This window comes from Ceratosolen solmsi, unplaced genomic scaffold (assembly GCF_000503995.2).
Source record: "Ceratosolen solmsi marchali unplaced genomic scaffold, CerSol_1.0 scaffold6, whole genome shotgun sequence".
Classification (NCBI taxonomy): domain Eukaryota; kingdom Metazoa; phylum Arthropoda; class Insecta; order Hymenoptera; family Agaonidae; genus Ceratosolen; species Ceratosolen solmsi.
Window position 1 is genome coordinate 13765169 of NW_011948414.1, and position 18527 is coordinate 13783695.

At 25.3% G+C, this 18527-nt stretch overlaps 1 protein-coding gene across 1 annotated transcript in view; it reads right to left on the bottom strand.

The window, feature by feature from the left end:
* Window positions 1-4990: 4990 nt before the first annotated feature.
* hh (hedgehog signaling protein) overlaps window positions 4991-18527 on the bottom strand; it is a 38203-nt gene continuing 24666 nt past the window's right edge. Inside the window, exons 2-3 of the mRNA XM_011507120.1 lie at window positions 7015-7276; window positions 4991-6277 (exon numbers count right to left, since the gene is read on the bottom strand). Coding sequence (XP_011505422.1) covers window positions 5547-6277; window positions 7015-7276 — 993 coding nt within the window. The 3' untranslated portion in view covers window positions 4991-5546. The remainder of the gene's footprint in view (window positions 6278-7014; window positions 7277-18527) is intronic.

Sequence of the window (18527 nt, forward strand, 5' to 3'; positions counted from 1 at the left end):
TTTTAAATGTTATTATATGTAAGTTATACTTATTAACGTAATCCAAATTATACTTATAGAATAATTGCTTAGTTTATAATTAGTTTATTATTTCATTAGATAATTTCAGTAACGAATTTGTTATATGAAGTATATGGAAAATTTACAGATAAAAAAAATCTATGAAATCTATAAAAACTTGATCTCAATATTAAATATTTATATTAAAAATTTTTTTATTTAATTTTTTAAACAATGTCTTTTTAAAGATCTATAAAATACAATCGACATATATACATAATTATTTAACATTACTAATTATGAATTACAAAAGCATTTATAAATAATTTCGTAAATTATATGAATATGTTGACAGTATTTTAAGAGTATAGTTTATTGGTTTATTTTTATTATTATTTTGAAAAAACTTAGTTATGAAAATATGTTTTGATTAATTAAGTAACTAAATATTATTTTGTATGTACCATTTATTTAATAAGTGAATGTTAAACAATAATCATTAGAATGAAAAATTACTAGCAATCAATAATTACTTTGGTCAAATGGTCTGTAATAATATATGTAATTATAATTTCTAATACATATTTGTTGATCAGTGTATAATCATTTTCAATGTAATGTGTATGAATCTAAGTTCTATAATTAATCATTTATAATATAAGATCTAATTTATAAGAAAATATTGAAATATAAAAAAAAATTTATATATAAAAAAGTTGATGATAGTGCATTTATACAAAATTGGTACTCTAATAAGAACAAAAAGTATATAATATATAATTATATAAAATATATGTAATTATACAATATATATTTTATATATACCACTATTTATTATATACACTATTGTTGTTATTATTAATATACGATGTCTATTTAATTTGTTATATTGACAAAATAGAATCACATATTTCTATTCAATTTTACTCATTAATTTTTTTATTTTTATTCAAATCACATTTTTTTATTTCAGGCTTACCCAAAACAAGTTATTTTATATGAAATGATTTTTAATAAATTTGTTTATTTCCTGTATTACTTGAAGTCTATTATAATTTATTAAATATTATTAAATTTAACAAATATAATAAAGGTTTATTTTAATGTTTAATATAATTTTTTGGCTTTTTTGTAGCATTTTTTAAATAAATTTATTTAGGAATATAGTTCTGTCTAAAATAAATGCTTGAATACGCGAGTATGCATAGATAATATATTTTTATATTTTTTCTGAAATATTAAGTACAAATTTTTGTATTAAATATTTTTTCATTATTTTTAATAATAATTTTAATTATTAAGTAAAATATAATTACTATACTTTTTATTTTACCTTTATTTATTAATTTTTTAAATAAATTATGGAAATAAATGAATTTGATACAAAGATTTATTTATTTATGGGAGTCTTTTCCTCGGCTAACCTGTATTTCACTCAGTGAAATTTCAAATAAATTCTTAAATATATATTTTGTTATTATATCTGGTTTATACAAATAACTTTTAAAATTTTAAATAAGCTCAAACAATTTATTAAATTCAAAATTAAATTTCATACATATAAAACAAACTTACTATATAAAAAATGATTTATAAATTCTTACTGAAATTAATTTTAGTTAAATAAAAAGATAAATCTATAAGTACAAATCAATAAATATTTATACATAATAAAAATATTATAATTTTAACTACATACAAAAGTATTTAGTACTAAACTAATTCAATTTATTTAATTTATATCTCTTTCATTTTTGTTTCACTTCAAATTAAATAATTAGTTAGATATACATTTTTATAAACTTTTCCAAAGTTTAAAAATATTTAGCAAAATAAAAACAAATTTTTTTCGTATATAATTTTGATATTTTAAAAATATTGCATATAAAAGCTTTTGTTCATTTTCAAATTTAAAATATATTAATGTACTTTTTTATGAAGTACAAAAATAATTGCATGAATAATGTTTCGAAGAATTAATAGTATTATATTCTGAGTTTTAAAATTTTTAATTACCTTTTTCAATAAAGCGTATCAATTGATTACATAATAAACATTAATAAAGTTTATATTATAATATTTCTTACTAATCAAGAACTTTCAATAAGAATGATCAATTTTGTATTCATATAATGTATTAATATAAAATACATACATTCAAGAAAACGATCTAATGTTAAATTAATAATAGAATACAAATACTTCTTTTGCAATTAAATATTAATGAATATTAGACCATTTATAAAAAAAACTATAACAGGAATTTGCTTTCAATTTTTTTTCTTAAAATATAATTACAATATCAAATAATTTCCAATTCAATTACAACTTTTGGTTTGCATTTTGGTTAGCAAAAAATTATATATTCCTTACTAAATTTTATTAACAATCAGGAATTATAGTTTATTTAATAAAATATATTTTAATTATTTTAAAAGTTTAATAAAAATTTATTTCTGTTCATTTAGATAAACCATATAAATAAGTGGTAAAATTATTTAGTTAAAAGGTCACCTATAAAGGTCACTTTATAAATTATTTATAATTATAATTGAAGTCTATCATTTTGAAAATTTGTTTTAAAAGTTTTTAAATCATTATTTTGTAATACTTAAACAGATTTCAATTTTTTACTTTGTAATAATATTACAAATGGAGTCTTACTATATAGCAATGCTATTAGTTAATAATTTATTTACATTTTTTACTGTTATAACCTACGTTATATAATTAAATCTAAACAAACATATTGTAAAAAACAATCGATTTTTACTAATTTTTAAAAAATTTTGCAATTAAATATTTATTTAATAAAGTATATTTTGAAAATATTCTATGAAATTTGTTTTAAAATGTTTCATTAAAAAATTAATAATAATAACTAGAAATCAATTAGGAAAATCCAAACGTCCAATTTCTTTTAGATATACTAAACGATATGTTAGTTTGTCCGATAATTTAGATAAAATACTAAATATACCTTTAATATTTTATATATTTTCGTAGGAATGATGACGTATATAAATTTGTAGTGACGGTATAAATTTATACTGAAAAAGGTGAAACATAAAATATACAACGAAAACTTCACATAAAAGTCAAAGCATTAAAACAGTGGTTTTATGGCTCGGCAAGTACAAGCAATGCTACTGATGTATTGGTGAAAAAGTGCTTATTAATAATGGTTTCACTCTTCGAGATGCCTGACAAATTTTCAATTACCACTTCGGTATTCGTGCAGAAAATCGTTCAAAATAGTATTTTTAACAAATATTGCGTAGTAAACCATCATTTATTTATATGATTAGAATGAATATAGAAATTCAATTTTTATTTTTTCTATTTTTTGATTTTGAAGCTTACTCTTAAAATCTATTTCGAAAATATTTTAAGTTAATATTATATTAGAAAAAAATGACGGCAATTGCTAATATAAAAATGATGCAATTAAATATTTATTCAATAAAATATTCATTGGAAATGTTTTAACTTCTAAAAGTGGTTATTAATTGATTATTGATTAAAGGACAATACAACAGTATTATAAATTATCATTTTAAAGGATCTACATGATACAGGAAAATAAAATAAAATAATAAATAAATATTTAAAATTAATTTATTTAATTGTTGCTAATGTATATACATAATTTATAAAATTTCTTGCTTTTCACACAAATAATACTATCTATAAAAAATAATTATTATTCATTGTAGCGCGAATTGTGTAGCAGCCGCGTGAATTTGTATATAGTGTGCATGCATATGCTTCATATTTATATGTAACAACTTAAGCATTTAGAATTAAAACAATACACATGAGTTATTAAAGGTGAGAATAAAGTAAATTTGATCACACAATGAGGCACAGTAAACAATAGAATTATTTTCTTATTCTAAATACTTATAATTGTTTCTGATTTATATTTTCATTTACAATCTATAAATTAAATAAATCCAAATAGGTTTTTAATAATTTTTCAAAGCAAAGATTAAAAATCTAAATAATTACTTCAATGATGGAAATATCGATATGCATTTACAATGATTCGAAGATTGAAATAGAAAAGAAGGTTAAAGTAATAGCGATCACCGGCATATATAACAATGAACATTACATCACGCCTAGTTCAAGTCCACTGTTGATAAATATGAGTTATATATATATATATATATATATATATATATATATATATATATATAATATATTATATTATATTATATTATATCCATGTACGTCTACTATATATAAATCATATGTACAAATTATACTTTATGAGTAACCAAACGATTCTATCGCCTGGATTGATTTTACACATAGAAAAATCGTTCTATAAAATAAACAGACGATTTTTATTTAAAAATAGAAAATAAAATAATTATTTTTCGCGGCCAGTCGATATTTAACGTGAAAATAATCATTTAAATACAATCATCTATACAAAGTATGTATAGTATAATTAATACGCGTTAAATTATAATACATCCGTGCACCCATCTATGTTGAGTTACGGGTTTACAAAGCTTTCGAAGGAGACTTTCGTGCTAAGCAAAACAAATTAAGGAGAAAAAATTTTTTGTTCATATAATTAATTATATACAAATTATTTATAATTAAAATACGAATTATAAACTTTTATAAAATTACCAAATTGATTCAATTACTTTAAAAATTATATAATAAATAAATTGTTTATATTAATTAAGTTTATTTATACACTTTATTAATACATTTTTTAGGTTTTATAAATTATCAATAGGAGTTTATATTGAAACTTTGATTAATTTTTTATATATATATCATTAATATATATATATATATATATATCATTTAATCAATTTCTAAATAGATATAATTCTCAAGATAAGAAAAAGGTTTAAAGTGAAAGAATTATTTTATACAATTGCTACATTAAAATCTTTGAAATTTTTACTTGTATTATTTATAATAAATGTAAATTATAACTTTTGTTAATTATCGATTTTTTATATTAAAACTAATAAAACTGAAACCTAATTGATAAGCAGTTCTCTTCATTCATCCCGTAGTTATGTCTATTATATTTTATTTCATTATACTGCTAAATAATTTCGTACACAATGAAACTTACTATACAATATTAAAATTTGATAAATAAATATTTCAAATCTGTAACAAGTGTACGATATAGCAGTTGAAAACTCCTCAATCTGTCGCTAGCGTAGTCTTTTCCATTCGCTAACTTGTCCTATACATCTACAATAAATATTGTACAGTTCTATCGCCACTTAATTACTAAAAGAAAAAAAGATTGATGGCTATGTGTTGACGTATATGTCAGGATCAAAGAAAATGGAAAAACAAGGGGAAAAGTTAAGAACAAAGCTCCAAGTAAAAGTACTGGCCAAAAATTTGAGTTCCATTAAGTGGTAAAAAAAGAGCAATAAATGAGCTTCGAGTTACTAATAGGATAAAGTGGTAAAATGGATAGAGAAACAAAGTAATAATGCATCGATCCTATTTAGTATTAATTATGAATTAACAATTGGTGGTGAATGAGTTGCACTTCAGTCATATAGCATATTCTTGGGCAGCATGTAGGACGAAATCCTATAGAGCAGTGATGCATACCAGTGGATACCTTCACTTCTTTCCTCATAGTTCCTTAGTACAGTTGCCGATGTCCCCGTGGCTGTCCTCGCAAGAATGTTCCAACTCGAGCCCAGATTGTTCAAAATCAGGATGAACTTCCTTAAACTGGATCTTATATTTCTCCAAAGTCTAAACGGCAGGAAGGCATAGTGTGCTATGCTCTGACTATCAACAATCGCATAGCACGAAGCCACAACGTCATTAACCAGAAGCGTACCCTCGGACGTGAGAGGTGCGTAAACACCCTCTTCAAACACAAGTTTAACTTCCAAAATCTCATCCCACCTAAATGAAGTTCGTTGTCGCATAGATGTGGCTATCTCGTGCCTGATGAGAACTCGATCACCCGGTGAAACACGCGCCGCGAACACAGCCGATTTACCTTCGATCGGTATCAAATGTGTTGGTGTCAATGTGAGTGTATGCCCAGACTTTGTGTTTAATCGAATAAACTGACGCTTCTGAGTAGGCGCCCGATCGATGAACGCGATCACTTCGCTGTATACGAGCTCACCGCTCGACTCGTCCAGAGCAGCGATTCGCTCGCCTAGTGTCAACTGATCCAGTCTTCGAGTTACACCATTCGAGGTGCGTACCAAACTCGCTCCAGGGAAGCAACCACCTGACTTGCCAGTCGATGATGATTCTGCAAATCACCAATAACGATATTATTTATTTCTATTGAGATTCCATAAATCCTTCTTTAAACCTTGCCTTTGTAAGTTGCAATAATTGTTAAATAAAATTTATTTTCAAATTTTTTTCCTTTTAATTTATGATCTTTAGTACCAAGTTAAATTTATATTATTTAATTAATTATAATCAATCCAATATTCTCAGATGTGAAAATCAGCAAGTCATTATTATTAGTAATAAATACATAACTTTAGACATATATTAGTTTTACAGATTCAAATTTATTTTTAAAACAATTTTTATCAATCACAATGTTTTTATCATTATTAATAATAAGCGTAATATAAAACGTTAATAACAAACATAATACAAGAAAATTAATATAAAATATCAATAACAAATGTAGTATAAAACAATGTTAAAGAACTTAAGTTATAAATTATAAGTTTTCGTTTTAAAAATTGAAATTTATTACATATTTTATATTATTTTGTTATGTTCAATAAAATCATATTGTTTTAAATATAAGTATAAATGAAAATACGTGGTTTTTATTCAATTTATAATTAAATTTACCTTTCAACTCATTTCAAATAATCATATAAAACTAATGTAAGTTTTTAACATATACAAATTTCATAAATTATTTATGTGATTGTTATTACTACAGAAGTAATTACTGAGTTAATAGCTGGTAGCTATTAAACAATAAATTTGTAATTAGAATAATGAGAACTAAATTGTTACCTGATTTCACGGAACAATGTATATGAGATCTAGATTCGTAATAAACCCAGTCGAAGCCTGCCTCGACGGCCAGTCTCGCGAGCATCCCGTACTTAGCTCGGTCACGGTCACTCGTTGTTACATCGACGGCTCGACCCTCGTAGTGCAATGAGTCTGTAGCATGTTTGCCTTCCTCATCCCAACCTTCCGTCACCCGTAGTTTCACTCCTGGCCATTGGTTCATTACCGAAATGGCAAGTGTGTTCAGCTTTTCCTTACATCTCTGTAAATCCATGAATATAAATCTTTGATCAGTGTATTTAATTTAACATACATTAATAAAAATCTAAAAAAAAAATAAAACATTGTTGGAACACTTTTTATGTTGATTATAATTAATAGTTTCTACTGCTACAATTGTTATACATTTATAATTAACTATTAAATTGTTCAATATCATTATCAATTATAATTTACTATGAAATGAGAAATATTCTTTTGGCGTCAAGTTTAAGATATATTAAAAAATATGAATAATAAAATAATGTAAAGCTTGTGAATTAAACTATCTAGACTATTTAGATTGCACTAAATTTATCAAATGAAATTGTTAAATAATAATAAATAATACTCCTGTAGTTAATATTCTGATATAAAAATTTAATAATATTTTAATGATAAATTTTTTTAAACATAAAATCAAATTCATTAACTATTATGTAATTTGTCGATATATTAAATTTACAATTTGCATTTTAAAAAAGTACAAAAAGAACAAATTATTATTAACCTATCAAAAAACTTGTAGCGAAAATTTTATTCTAAGTTATAATATAAAAATTTTAATTAATATACTTCTAGATAATATCTAAACTTTTATTGTTTAGTATGTACTAAAGCGACACATTGAACACAGCATCAATTGATATTTAGAATTGTACGTAACATTGTTGTATGTAACATTATTTATCAGAAATAAACAATGACAACAATGCGACAATGGCCGAATGTTTCATACTTTCTTCATAAAAGTAGTTTTCATATATTAGACATACAACGAGCGTTGTCTTTTACTTAGTTATTGGTACACTTACAAAAATGAAAGTATTAAGACTTTTCCTCCTTTTTTTTCTTCTTAAAAAATGTTGAACTTTGACCTTTTAAATTATTTTTATGACAAAAAGGGTATTAAAATTTACTTCATTCTTTATTACTTTTATATTTGGAAGTCGTTTCATTGTTATAATGATTTTATTTGGATACGTAAACAGAATGCAAGTTTAATAGTCTCATTTTTACACGTAACGCTTTACTTTATAGAATAAAGTAGTAAGTGTTTTATACTATTGTATAATTGTCTTTTATAAGTAATATAAAAACTTAATTTGAAAAGTGTTTCTTAAAATAACTGCAATACTCGATTATTAATTATTAATTTGTAGTTTTTAGATTTTTACGAAGCAGAAATAAGACAATATTAACGATAGCGTCTAAGTTTGTTTTAAAAATTCTATTGCTAGAAATAATATACTAACAGTCAAAAGTTATAAAAGTAAAAGCACAAATAAAAAAAAACACTGACAATGTTCACAAAAACATATATAGTTTGAATAGGTCATCCATGACAAGTTGGCCCTCACATTCATTGTGCAAAGTTATTCGAGCCTCTCCTTCGAATGTCAAGACTGTGCTACAAAAATGAAGGAAGAATAAAGAGACCGACAAGAACAAGCGAACAAGGCCAATGACACGAGTGACACCTTGAATATAAGAGTTTGAATTGTTGCTTACCGAAAGTGTTTTCAATGGATGCGTAAAGACTTGGGATCTGAGTAACTTCGTTGCGCGTGAATGACAAGGCAAGATTTGAAGAAAAAAGAATTTGTAGACTTTCTAACTTCGATTGTTTTGCTCTTCAATGTATTCGCATATACCTGAATAAGAGGGAGTGGCAAGACTAAAAAAGTAGCGCATATCTGGAAGAGAAAAAAGAAGCTCCTACTTTCCGAATACCAGAAAAGCCCTTGATTCACTTGCATTTAGTGGCAAGCAACGGCGGCTTTTCCGCCTTTGCATCTTTTCATGATGAAAAATACTTGCAGAAAAAAAGGTAGCATCAATAAGGTCAGTATGCTTACCTCAATTCAAATTGCCTCTTGGGATAATCGCATCCGTCCTGTCCTTATATCTATCACGACACAATATTTACGAATTTCTTTAGACTCGTCCGGGGATTATCCTATTTATATCCGAACTGCATTATCCGGCAACCGTTGTTGGAGCATCAAATCTTTTGGGACGCGTCATTGTCGCGTGCTTCGCATAAGTTTAATTTTGTTGACCTTATTAACTGTTTTTGAGCATGACTCGATAGTTTTTCCTGACCTTTTATTTTAATTTTTAATCGTCTTGCGAAAATACTACGATGAAGTTTTACAAGGAATGCGCGATTTTATAATCAATAGTGTATATTTGACGATACGAGATTTTTCATTTCTAAATTATTGTTCTCTCTTCAAAAGCGAAATTAGTTAATTGCGGATTAGCTTTATTAGATTTTTGGGTTTTGTTGGATAAGAATTTTGTTCTATACGTAATTGATGTTTTATAAAAAAGAAAAATTTCATTCTCTTTCAATAGAAACCTTTATTTAGATAAAATATTTTCGATATAGCTTATAAAATAGAATCTAAATCTTTACAATATTTTCAACATCAACAGTTTATGTATCATATTATATTGAACAAAGTGCTTGTAGCATGTATTCAGTAATGACTTAACTATGCATAATGTAAAACCATTAACTATACTAGTTAATTTAAAAACTTAAATAAATACTAAAATATTTATCATTTATATTGGCCGCAAGGTTAATTTCATATAAATAATTAGAAAATAAGGTTTTTTATAAAAATACAAAAATTATTATTAAAAGCAATGCATAAGACTTAATTTTCGATATTATAAAAAGTTGTATTTAGTGGATTTAGTATTCAAGAAATTACAAATACTTTAAAAATTGAAGTTTGTAATCAGTTATATTCAAAGATTAATTAATAAAAAAAGCAAGATAAGCTCGATATAAATTACAACATCGATATAACTTTCATCGAAAATCAAAGAAAAGAAGAAAATTTAATATACAAATCAATGTAGACGAAATAGAATGTACATAAGCTTTTAAAAATAAAAAAATAATAAGAGTCATAATTCCATGATGTAAGACAGCTTTTAATTTCTAAGATATATTTTTCATCATTCTATATTACATTAAAATTAAAAATCTAAGAAGTATTCGTGGAAAATAATAAAAAATAAAAAGAGTAAAAAGTTAGGTGCAATAATAAAAGAAAAAAGAAAGGAAAACAGTAAATAGTGAACAGCTCACTCTTCGTACAAAAGCATCGGAGCAATGGCAACAGGAGTAACAACGTTTAGTAGTGGCGGCAGCTTCTTGCTCTAAAGAGTAGGGGACAAGGAAGAAAAAAGGTTGATAGAGGTCGAAAAGATGGACGCTAACGCGATGGGGAGCCTTTTTGACTGCTAGCAGGATGTCCACGCGCTGCGGACACTAGACGCTCTCCATTCGCTTCTCGACTCTACATCCTCTATTTACGAATATTTTGACAGGCACTACTACGCAATCAGTCGATCGAGAAGATAGTGAAAGAAATACAAAACCACTGAAAAAGAGAAAAAAGAAAAAAGTGCATGAAGATAGTGAGCAGAAGAATGACAAATAGGCCTCCAACTGACATTAAAGTAGCAGCGGTCTGAGTGAACGAAATGAATGAAATACAGGCGACGAATGAGTGAAAAAGATACGGATAGATAGATAGATATATAGATAAATATGTTTGTATATATATATATATATATATATTTATTTGTTTATTTATATTTATACAAAACCACTATATATATATATATATATATATATATATATATATATATATATATATATTTATTTATTTATACTATAGTACTATAATATACTATAGTACTAATATCGAGAGAGAATCAGACAGAAACAGAAAGATAGATCGACAGGTAGAAGGAAGGGGGGAGAGAGAGAGATTAATATCTAAAGGAAATATTTTAGTATGTATACTGTTATTTTTACCGCTTTTTGAAGCTTCTGTTATCATTGATTAATTGATAGTTCATTTATTAAAGTATTTTATATAAAGTTACTTCACTTACTAAAATAAGCATTTGGTATGATAGTTTTATTTAAATTTTGTTTAATATAAAGCAAATTTTTATTATTTAAAATTGCTATTTACAATTGAAGAATTTAAAAAAATTTTCAAGTTATTTTAATATATACTTTTATACTAAATGCAGAAATGTTATAAAAATCCGTTTAATAATACCTAAAATTTAGTTATTTTAAATATTTATATATTTGTATTTAAACAATATATCGTTTTAACGTTCATTTGAGTAATATCTTACACGTTTTTACTTAAAATAAAAAACTTATTATCTTTCAACTATTATTTAAGAATAGAAGAATAAAATAATTTTTTATTTAAATATTGTTTACTAATATATTTTGTTTTAGAATTACTTTGATCGAAAATACCTGATAGATCATTTTAAATAGTACAGTATTTGTGCCCTTATCATCTATTTTTTAATAGTAACAATGTACGGTTAAAACAGTAAAAGAGAAAGTAGAAACTTGTTTATAATATTAAAAAATACGACTAAAAGGGTTGAGAAACGTGAAAATATACTAGATAATTTTTTTGTAAATATAAAGAATTGATGTAAAACGTAAAATAAATACTTTCATGTAGAAAAGCCTAAAAATTCAATAATAATTAAGTTTATCCGAAGAAAGAAAAGCGAAAGAAGCGGTGAGTGAGTAAGAGAAAGAAAGAAAACGAGAAAGCGACTGGACAAGATAGTGAGAAAGCCGAAGCATCTCTCCATCTCCTCTCAACATCCCAAGTTTAACGAGCTCCGCCTTCTCTCGCGCCTCGCTTACCAAAGTCCCTCCTCCTTCCCACTCTTATATTACTTCCCCCTCTCTCGTTCTCTAACTTTCTTCCTTTTTCTTATTATATTTATATACATATTTCTTATACATTTCCATATTATTAATGCGTTTTGCATATGTAAATTTTTATTTTCAATATAATTGTATGTCTTCAATGTAATTACTTAATATCACAAGTTTGTAAAAATATTTAACTCTATTTACATTTTGTATTATGCAGTAGTCAACAACAGAATTCATTGCAATGGATTTATTACTCTTTGTTTAGTATATATAGAATTTTTCGATGAGAGAGAGAGAGAGAGAGAGAGAGAGAGAGAGAGAGAGAGAGAGAGAGAAAGAGAGAGAAGAAGGGACAGAAAAAACACAAATACAAATATTTCTTACAACCACAGACACATGCACGCATATATATATATATATATATACACACATACATATAGACGTACATATATAAATAAATACATATATACATATATCCATATATACTTTCATGCATACATGCATACATACACATAAGTATACAAACACATTCTATAATTAAAGCGAAAATTCTTTTTAGCAATAGATTGATTAGTCATTAAAATACTTATTAATTCCTATTAGTAAATATGAGCTTATTTAAACGAGTATTTAAAAGAACTTTAATTTTATATATAAAATTTGAAATAAAAATTTTTTATAACATAGCAAAATACCATTGCCAATAAAATATTACACCTTGCAAAAACTTTGTTATTTTGAAGAACAATAATGTGTTAACCATATTATTATATTTTATTTAATATATTTAAAATCTATAATATATAAAAAGTTGATAGTATTGCAAAATATCTAAAATTGATTGTGAAATATATTTTGATCGATAATATTGAGCAAAATTTAGTCGTTAAAGATTTGGTATATGATATACAACATTCAAAATTATAATATTGTATACTAATTTTTTCGATCGGATGTTATTTAAATACTTTCTTCTTGACGATTTGTAAAAATATTCAAGAGCAAAACTATTTACTAATTAAAAATTCAAAAATATATAAACGCAAAATACCAAATTATTGGAAAGAACGGAATATAAATGCTCTTATTGTTTCACATATAACTCTTAAAATATTGGAATATAATACACTTGTCTGAAATTCTAAACATGCTTAGCAGTATTATCATAGAAAGATATATGCATGGAGTATATGGGTGCATCGAGAAAAATAGAGTGCACGTGAAACCTACATCGATGAAGGCCTTAACAAAAAAAGCGATACGATGACGAAGCAATAAATCATCCAACAGAAGTCGTGAGTATTTGCAGAACACTTAAGAGATGACAAGGAATGCGTTTGTAACCTCGCAAAAAGAACGAATGCAATCCTGGTTCTCTTCGCTCGGTACTGATTATTTATACCGTATAACACCAAAGACTGTTCTTAAGGAGACATTTTTACAGAGTGTTCAATAGTTATTATCTGTGATTGTGAAACGAAGCTTCGTCACTTTAACAGTATAGACATATTACTGTAAACATTGAATAAAGGATAGACACTAGAATCATTTATTTTCTTAATGACCATTCTAGATTTAAAACTATATTGTACTGGGAATATTAAACTACAATCTCGATGTATTTTCTAAGGAATTTCTATTTAATTTCTAAAAGTCAATTTATTATTGTATGTTTTAATAATTAATTAATTCACAATAATTTAATCTTAAACATGTAACATTGTTTATAAACTTCATTTACTCAATTTTTACTTAAATTATTATTTTTACTAAATTTTTAAATAGCGAATCATAAGTTTTTACTAGTAATTGAATACTCTATTAATTAATTATTTCTTTTAAAGATAATACACTTTGTTTAATTACATATTAAATTGTTCATGTTAAACTTCACCATCTAATATGTTCTAACGTAATAACGTATTGTCGTATGAACAGAAGCTGGTGCTTATGTATTCTAAGGAATATTGTCACATTGTTATCTAAATATAGAATTTAATTTTAATCTGTTGAAATATAATAAAAAAAAACAGAATAAATACACAATTAAAAGAAAATAGATAAATAAGTGATAGGGGTTATTACGTCAGATTGAAGCGGCTAATGCACTTTTTGGTATCTCGAACTCCGGCGCGAGCACGAGCAACTTGTAGGTATTTTTCTCAGCTTCGTCCGTGTCTGATATGTCAGCGTTTGTCGGACGACGACTATGCGAACGCGACGCGATGGCTCGGGTTACATCCTTATTATATACCTGCTGCATCCATGATTTGAGATTCGAGATCAAGCAAAAAAGAGATAGCTTGACGTATATTGACCAAAAAAACGTAAAGAGGAATTTGTTAAATTCTTTAAAATTTGTATTTACTAATTCAGTATAGAAAATTACAGTAAATGTATGTGCTAGTATTATCAATTTAATTAATTTAAATATACACACATTTATAATGTAAATGCATGATAATTTGTGTATTAAATAAATGATAAATTAGTGAAACAGTCTATTGGATATAAATTCATAAAATATTGCAAATAAATATAACGAAATAAATAATTAACTTCGAAAGAAAAGAGATAATAATTAACAAAATGAGAAGCCCTCTTGGTGTTAAGTCGTAAGTTAAGAGGAAGTCAGGATGGAAGAAGGTTTAATATCCAAGGAGGGGGCTGGTGGAACGAGTGCACGAACTTTCGAGCGAAATAAATCGAAGTTGACGGTGCACGAACGAATCTCTCTTTTCTGTGGGAATGGATTATCGTTTTCTTGCTTGCAAATGCTTCTCATATTATATCCAGTACCGCATATTGCGTATACATACAATTCATGCGCTGTTGTTGTCAATCCCTCTTTCTACTTTGCTCCCAGCATTTGCTAAACTTTTAAAGTCGCCACTTATAATGTTAATGCTCTTCTCTGTATTATTTTCCCTTTCATTCATATATATAGCAACTATTTATTTTTCTGAATGTTATTCTACATAGTACAAAAATTAAAGTGTCACGAATAATTATAAGAAATAATATTATTTAAACACTAATTTTTCAATACAATATTTATTCAAGTACGTTGTAAGGCCATAGTCAAAATAATTTTCAAAAAGTATTAAATCTTATTTACAATAATTCACCTATTTGAAAAACTGAAATATACAAATAAATATGTTTAACTCTTTTTATAATTGTTTATAATTTTATTATAACTTTATTATACAAAGCAAAGTATAATTAACAGCATAATAATAATACATGGAATATCACATTAATAGTAATAATAGAAAATAATATATACATATGACAAACTTGTAATGAATTATTTAAATTATATCGTAAAAAATTGTTATAAAAAGTACTTATTAAATTTTAAACATTTTTATATGATTTTCATTGATAGGATATAGTAAATTAAACAACAAAAAATATTCCTTCCTTTTTCATTATCTATGGATTAATAATGTTTACATTATTAATCATTATCTTGCAATTATTAAAATAATAATTATTAATATAGAAGTTCAATAATAATAATATTTGTAAAATAAGCACAATAATGCAACAAACAAAATATACGTAAATAGAAAAAAATTGTTTTAATATTATTTTTTAAATAATTTTTTATCAAGGTTTATAATTTATTTACAAATGTATAAATTTAGGCAACAAAAGTTAAGATCTATAATCATTGTTTAAATAGTGAGTTCCATTTTAAATACAATTTTATGACGAATTTTATCACTCGATATATATTACTGTAACCAATATTATGTAAAGTGATCTGATATGGTGCGTGAATTTGCTTATATTTATAGCTCATATCGATCGAAATCACGATTTTTTGATAAAATACAATAAAAAAATGAAGAATTTCAAATGAACCATTACAAAAATTCACTATAGTAGTATATACCATTAATGAATATAGTTTAATTAATTTTTATCTCATTAATATATCATTTTATATACAATAAAGCTTTATTAATGTAAAATTTATTGCTTCATTAATAATATTAAAATGATTATAACAAAAATAGTCAAACAATTAGGAGTTAATTTATATAAAATTTATTTTTAAAGAATTTTAAACAAATAATTACATTCAATTAGTTTGCATTTGACATTTGGTTTATACCCGTAAATAATTATTTGTCGAGAGTTTCTAAAGAATGACTATAGCTAAGATAGACTATATTATTTTTTTAATAACTACTTGATACAACGTGAATTCCCTCATCGACATTAAAAAATATCACAATTAACTATAGCCGCATCATAAAGCAAAAATGCTAAGAAAGAAGCAGACAAAAAGGATGAGAACCGCACAGAAAGTTTACGGCGAGATAAACGAGCTGTTTCGTCAAAGTTAATCAATTTGGCAAAAAGAGATGTGTAATAAAGGTGAAAAGCATGCCGTCTGTGGTATAAATTGTGTGCTCACAAGTTAAAGAAAGAGAGGAGGATAAGATAAAAAGAAAGAGAGATACGTAGGAGAAAGAGAACTGAGTCTTCCCACGTCAATACCTTCGGCGACAATAAAATCCAAACAGCCTGTCACGCTGAATCAAAAACACTATTCGTCAACCGTGTTTCCAGGCTGGTTATCGCGTTATATACCTTTCTAAAGACAAAGAGAAAAAGAAGCAGAAAACGAAACTCAGCGAGTCAGAAAAAAAAATAAAAGAGATTCATCGCAACCGAAATGCGAAAGGTGTGTGTACACGTGCGATATGCGGGAAGTTGAAATAGGATACTGACGAGAAAAATATTTTTTCAGATCGTTTACTATTTTTAGACGAAACTTATGATAATAATTAATAAATATTATTGAATCCGCAATTATTTAATAATTTATCTGCATTATGGAATTTTATATTTGTATTTCTATTACAAAATATTCACTTTAGTTTTATTCATAGAATATAAAATAGTAAACCTTGTAAGTTTCAAATTCAGTACATTATATATAAGTTTATTACATACAAAAATTTTCAATTCCACAATTTATTTTTAACACATAAGAAAATTAATATACTAGTAGGCGTGTTATTAATATTTAATAGGTTTTTGAACTGAATTTGGTTTCTAACTGTAAATTTGATTATAGTTGAAAACTAATATTTTTACATTATGCAATATCATTGTAATTTTTTAATTTTATTAAAAATAAAATGGTTAATTAATCAAAAACTAAATTCCCGATTAAAATTTTTAAGAGATTTAAATACATCAAACTAAAATATTGTCAATTTATAATAATCCTTTCTTATTAATGAAAAATCTCATTTGCCATCATTTATTTAATCATTAATCAATTTCAGTTGCTAAATTTATACTTTTTCTTATGACTTATTTCCATGTATACACTCCATAAAATTCTTTTTTTTTTGTTTGACAGTTTCTTAAGATAAAGTGTTCGGTAATAAATCGACAGTACTTACAAAGCTAAAAGAAAGATTCTGACCAGAGGCCTTTAAAACGAAATAGACAGCTTAGCATATCTATATAGAACATAAATAGAATGAACGTTTAAAAAAATAGATATAAACAAGGAAAAAAATAAGGTTGAAGTAAGAGAGACAAAGAGGGAGGGGGAACGGTTGAGTTCCAAGCTGGCGTAGTAGGATATCGTCTTTTCAATCGCGGCCAGGATCAAGGATCGGGTTATTAGGATCGAAATGAATGTAAATCCCCTTAACACGATCCTCAAGCTAAACACAGCTACTCATAAGGCGTCCCAAAGTGCCCAGATTAGATACACCTACGACCAGCCCCTTTTTCGCTCACTCGATTTCAACCATTTCTTCCGTTCATCTTTTTCTAATTTCTTCACTATGTATTATAATATTTTATTATTTATATATATTTAGACTTTTTCATTCTGATAGAATTGCGTATATTATAAATTGTACTATTTTTAGTGCTGCAGTTTGTCAGATTTATCAAAATCAGCATTCCCGGATTTAAAAACTTTCTTAAAAATCTTTTAATTTATTGTGTATTATTATTAGTATATTTTACATTTTGATCTACTTCTACACTTTTCTGCAATTATACGTTTTTTTCATAGTAAATTATACGCACAATTACTATTCACATCGCGATTGAGTCTTTTTATTCTAGACAATATTCTTAAAAACAGAATTATGTTTTGCTTTATTAAGTAATAATAATTAAACCATAAAAATTCTTATAATTTTGTTATATAATTAACTCATAATAAAAAATAACATACTTTGCCTTGTTAGTAAATGTGAAGATACAGAATAAAATAATTATGGTAAATGTAAGATTTATATAATGAATTATATATAACGAACTATATACGAGAATTCAAGCTTATCAGCATTCAAAATATAAAAAATGGCATAATGTATTAAAAAAAAAAAATGAATAAAAGTGTAAAAATATTTTCTTTGGTTTTCTAATAATAGGTTGTTTCATCATATCGTCATATGTTTAACTCAGCCAATTACATGAGCGCGCGGTGCTTCAGTTCTTGACGGCGATCTGCAACACGTTTTCATATACT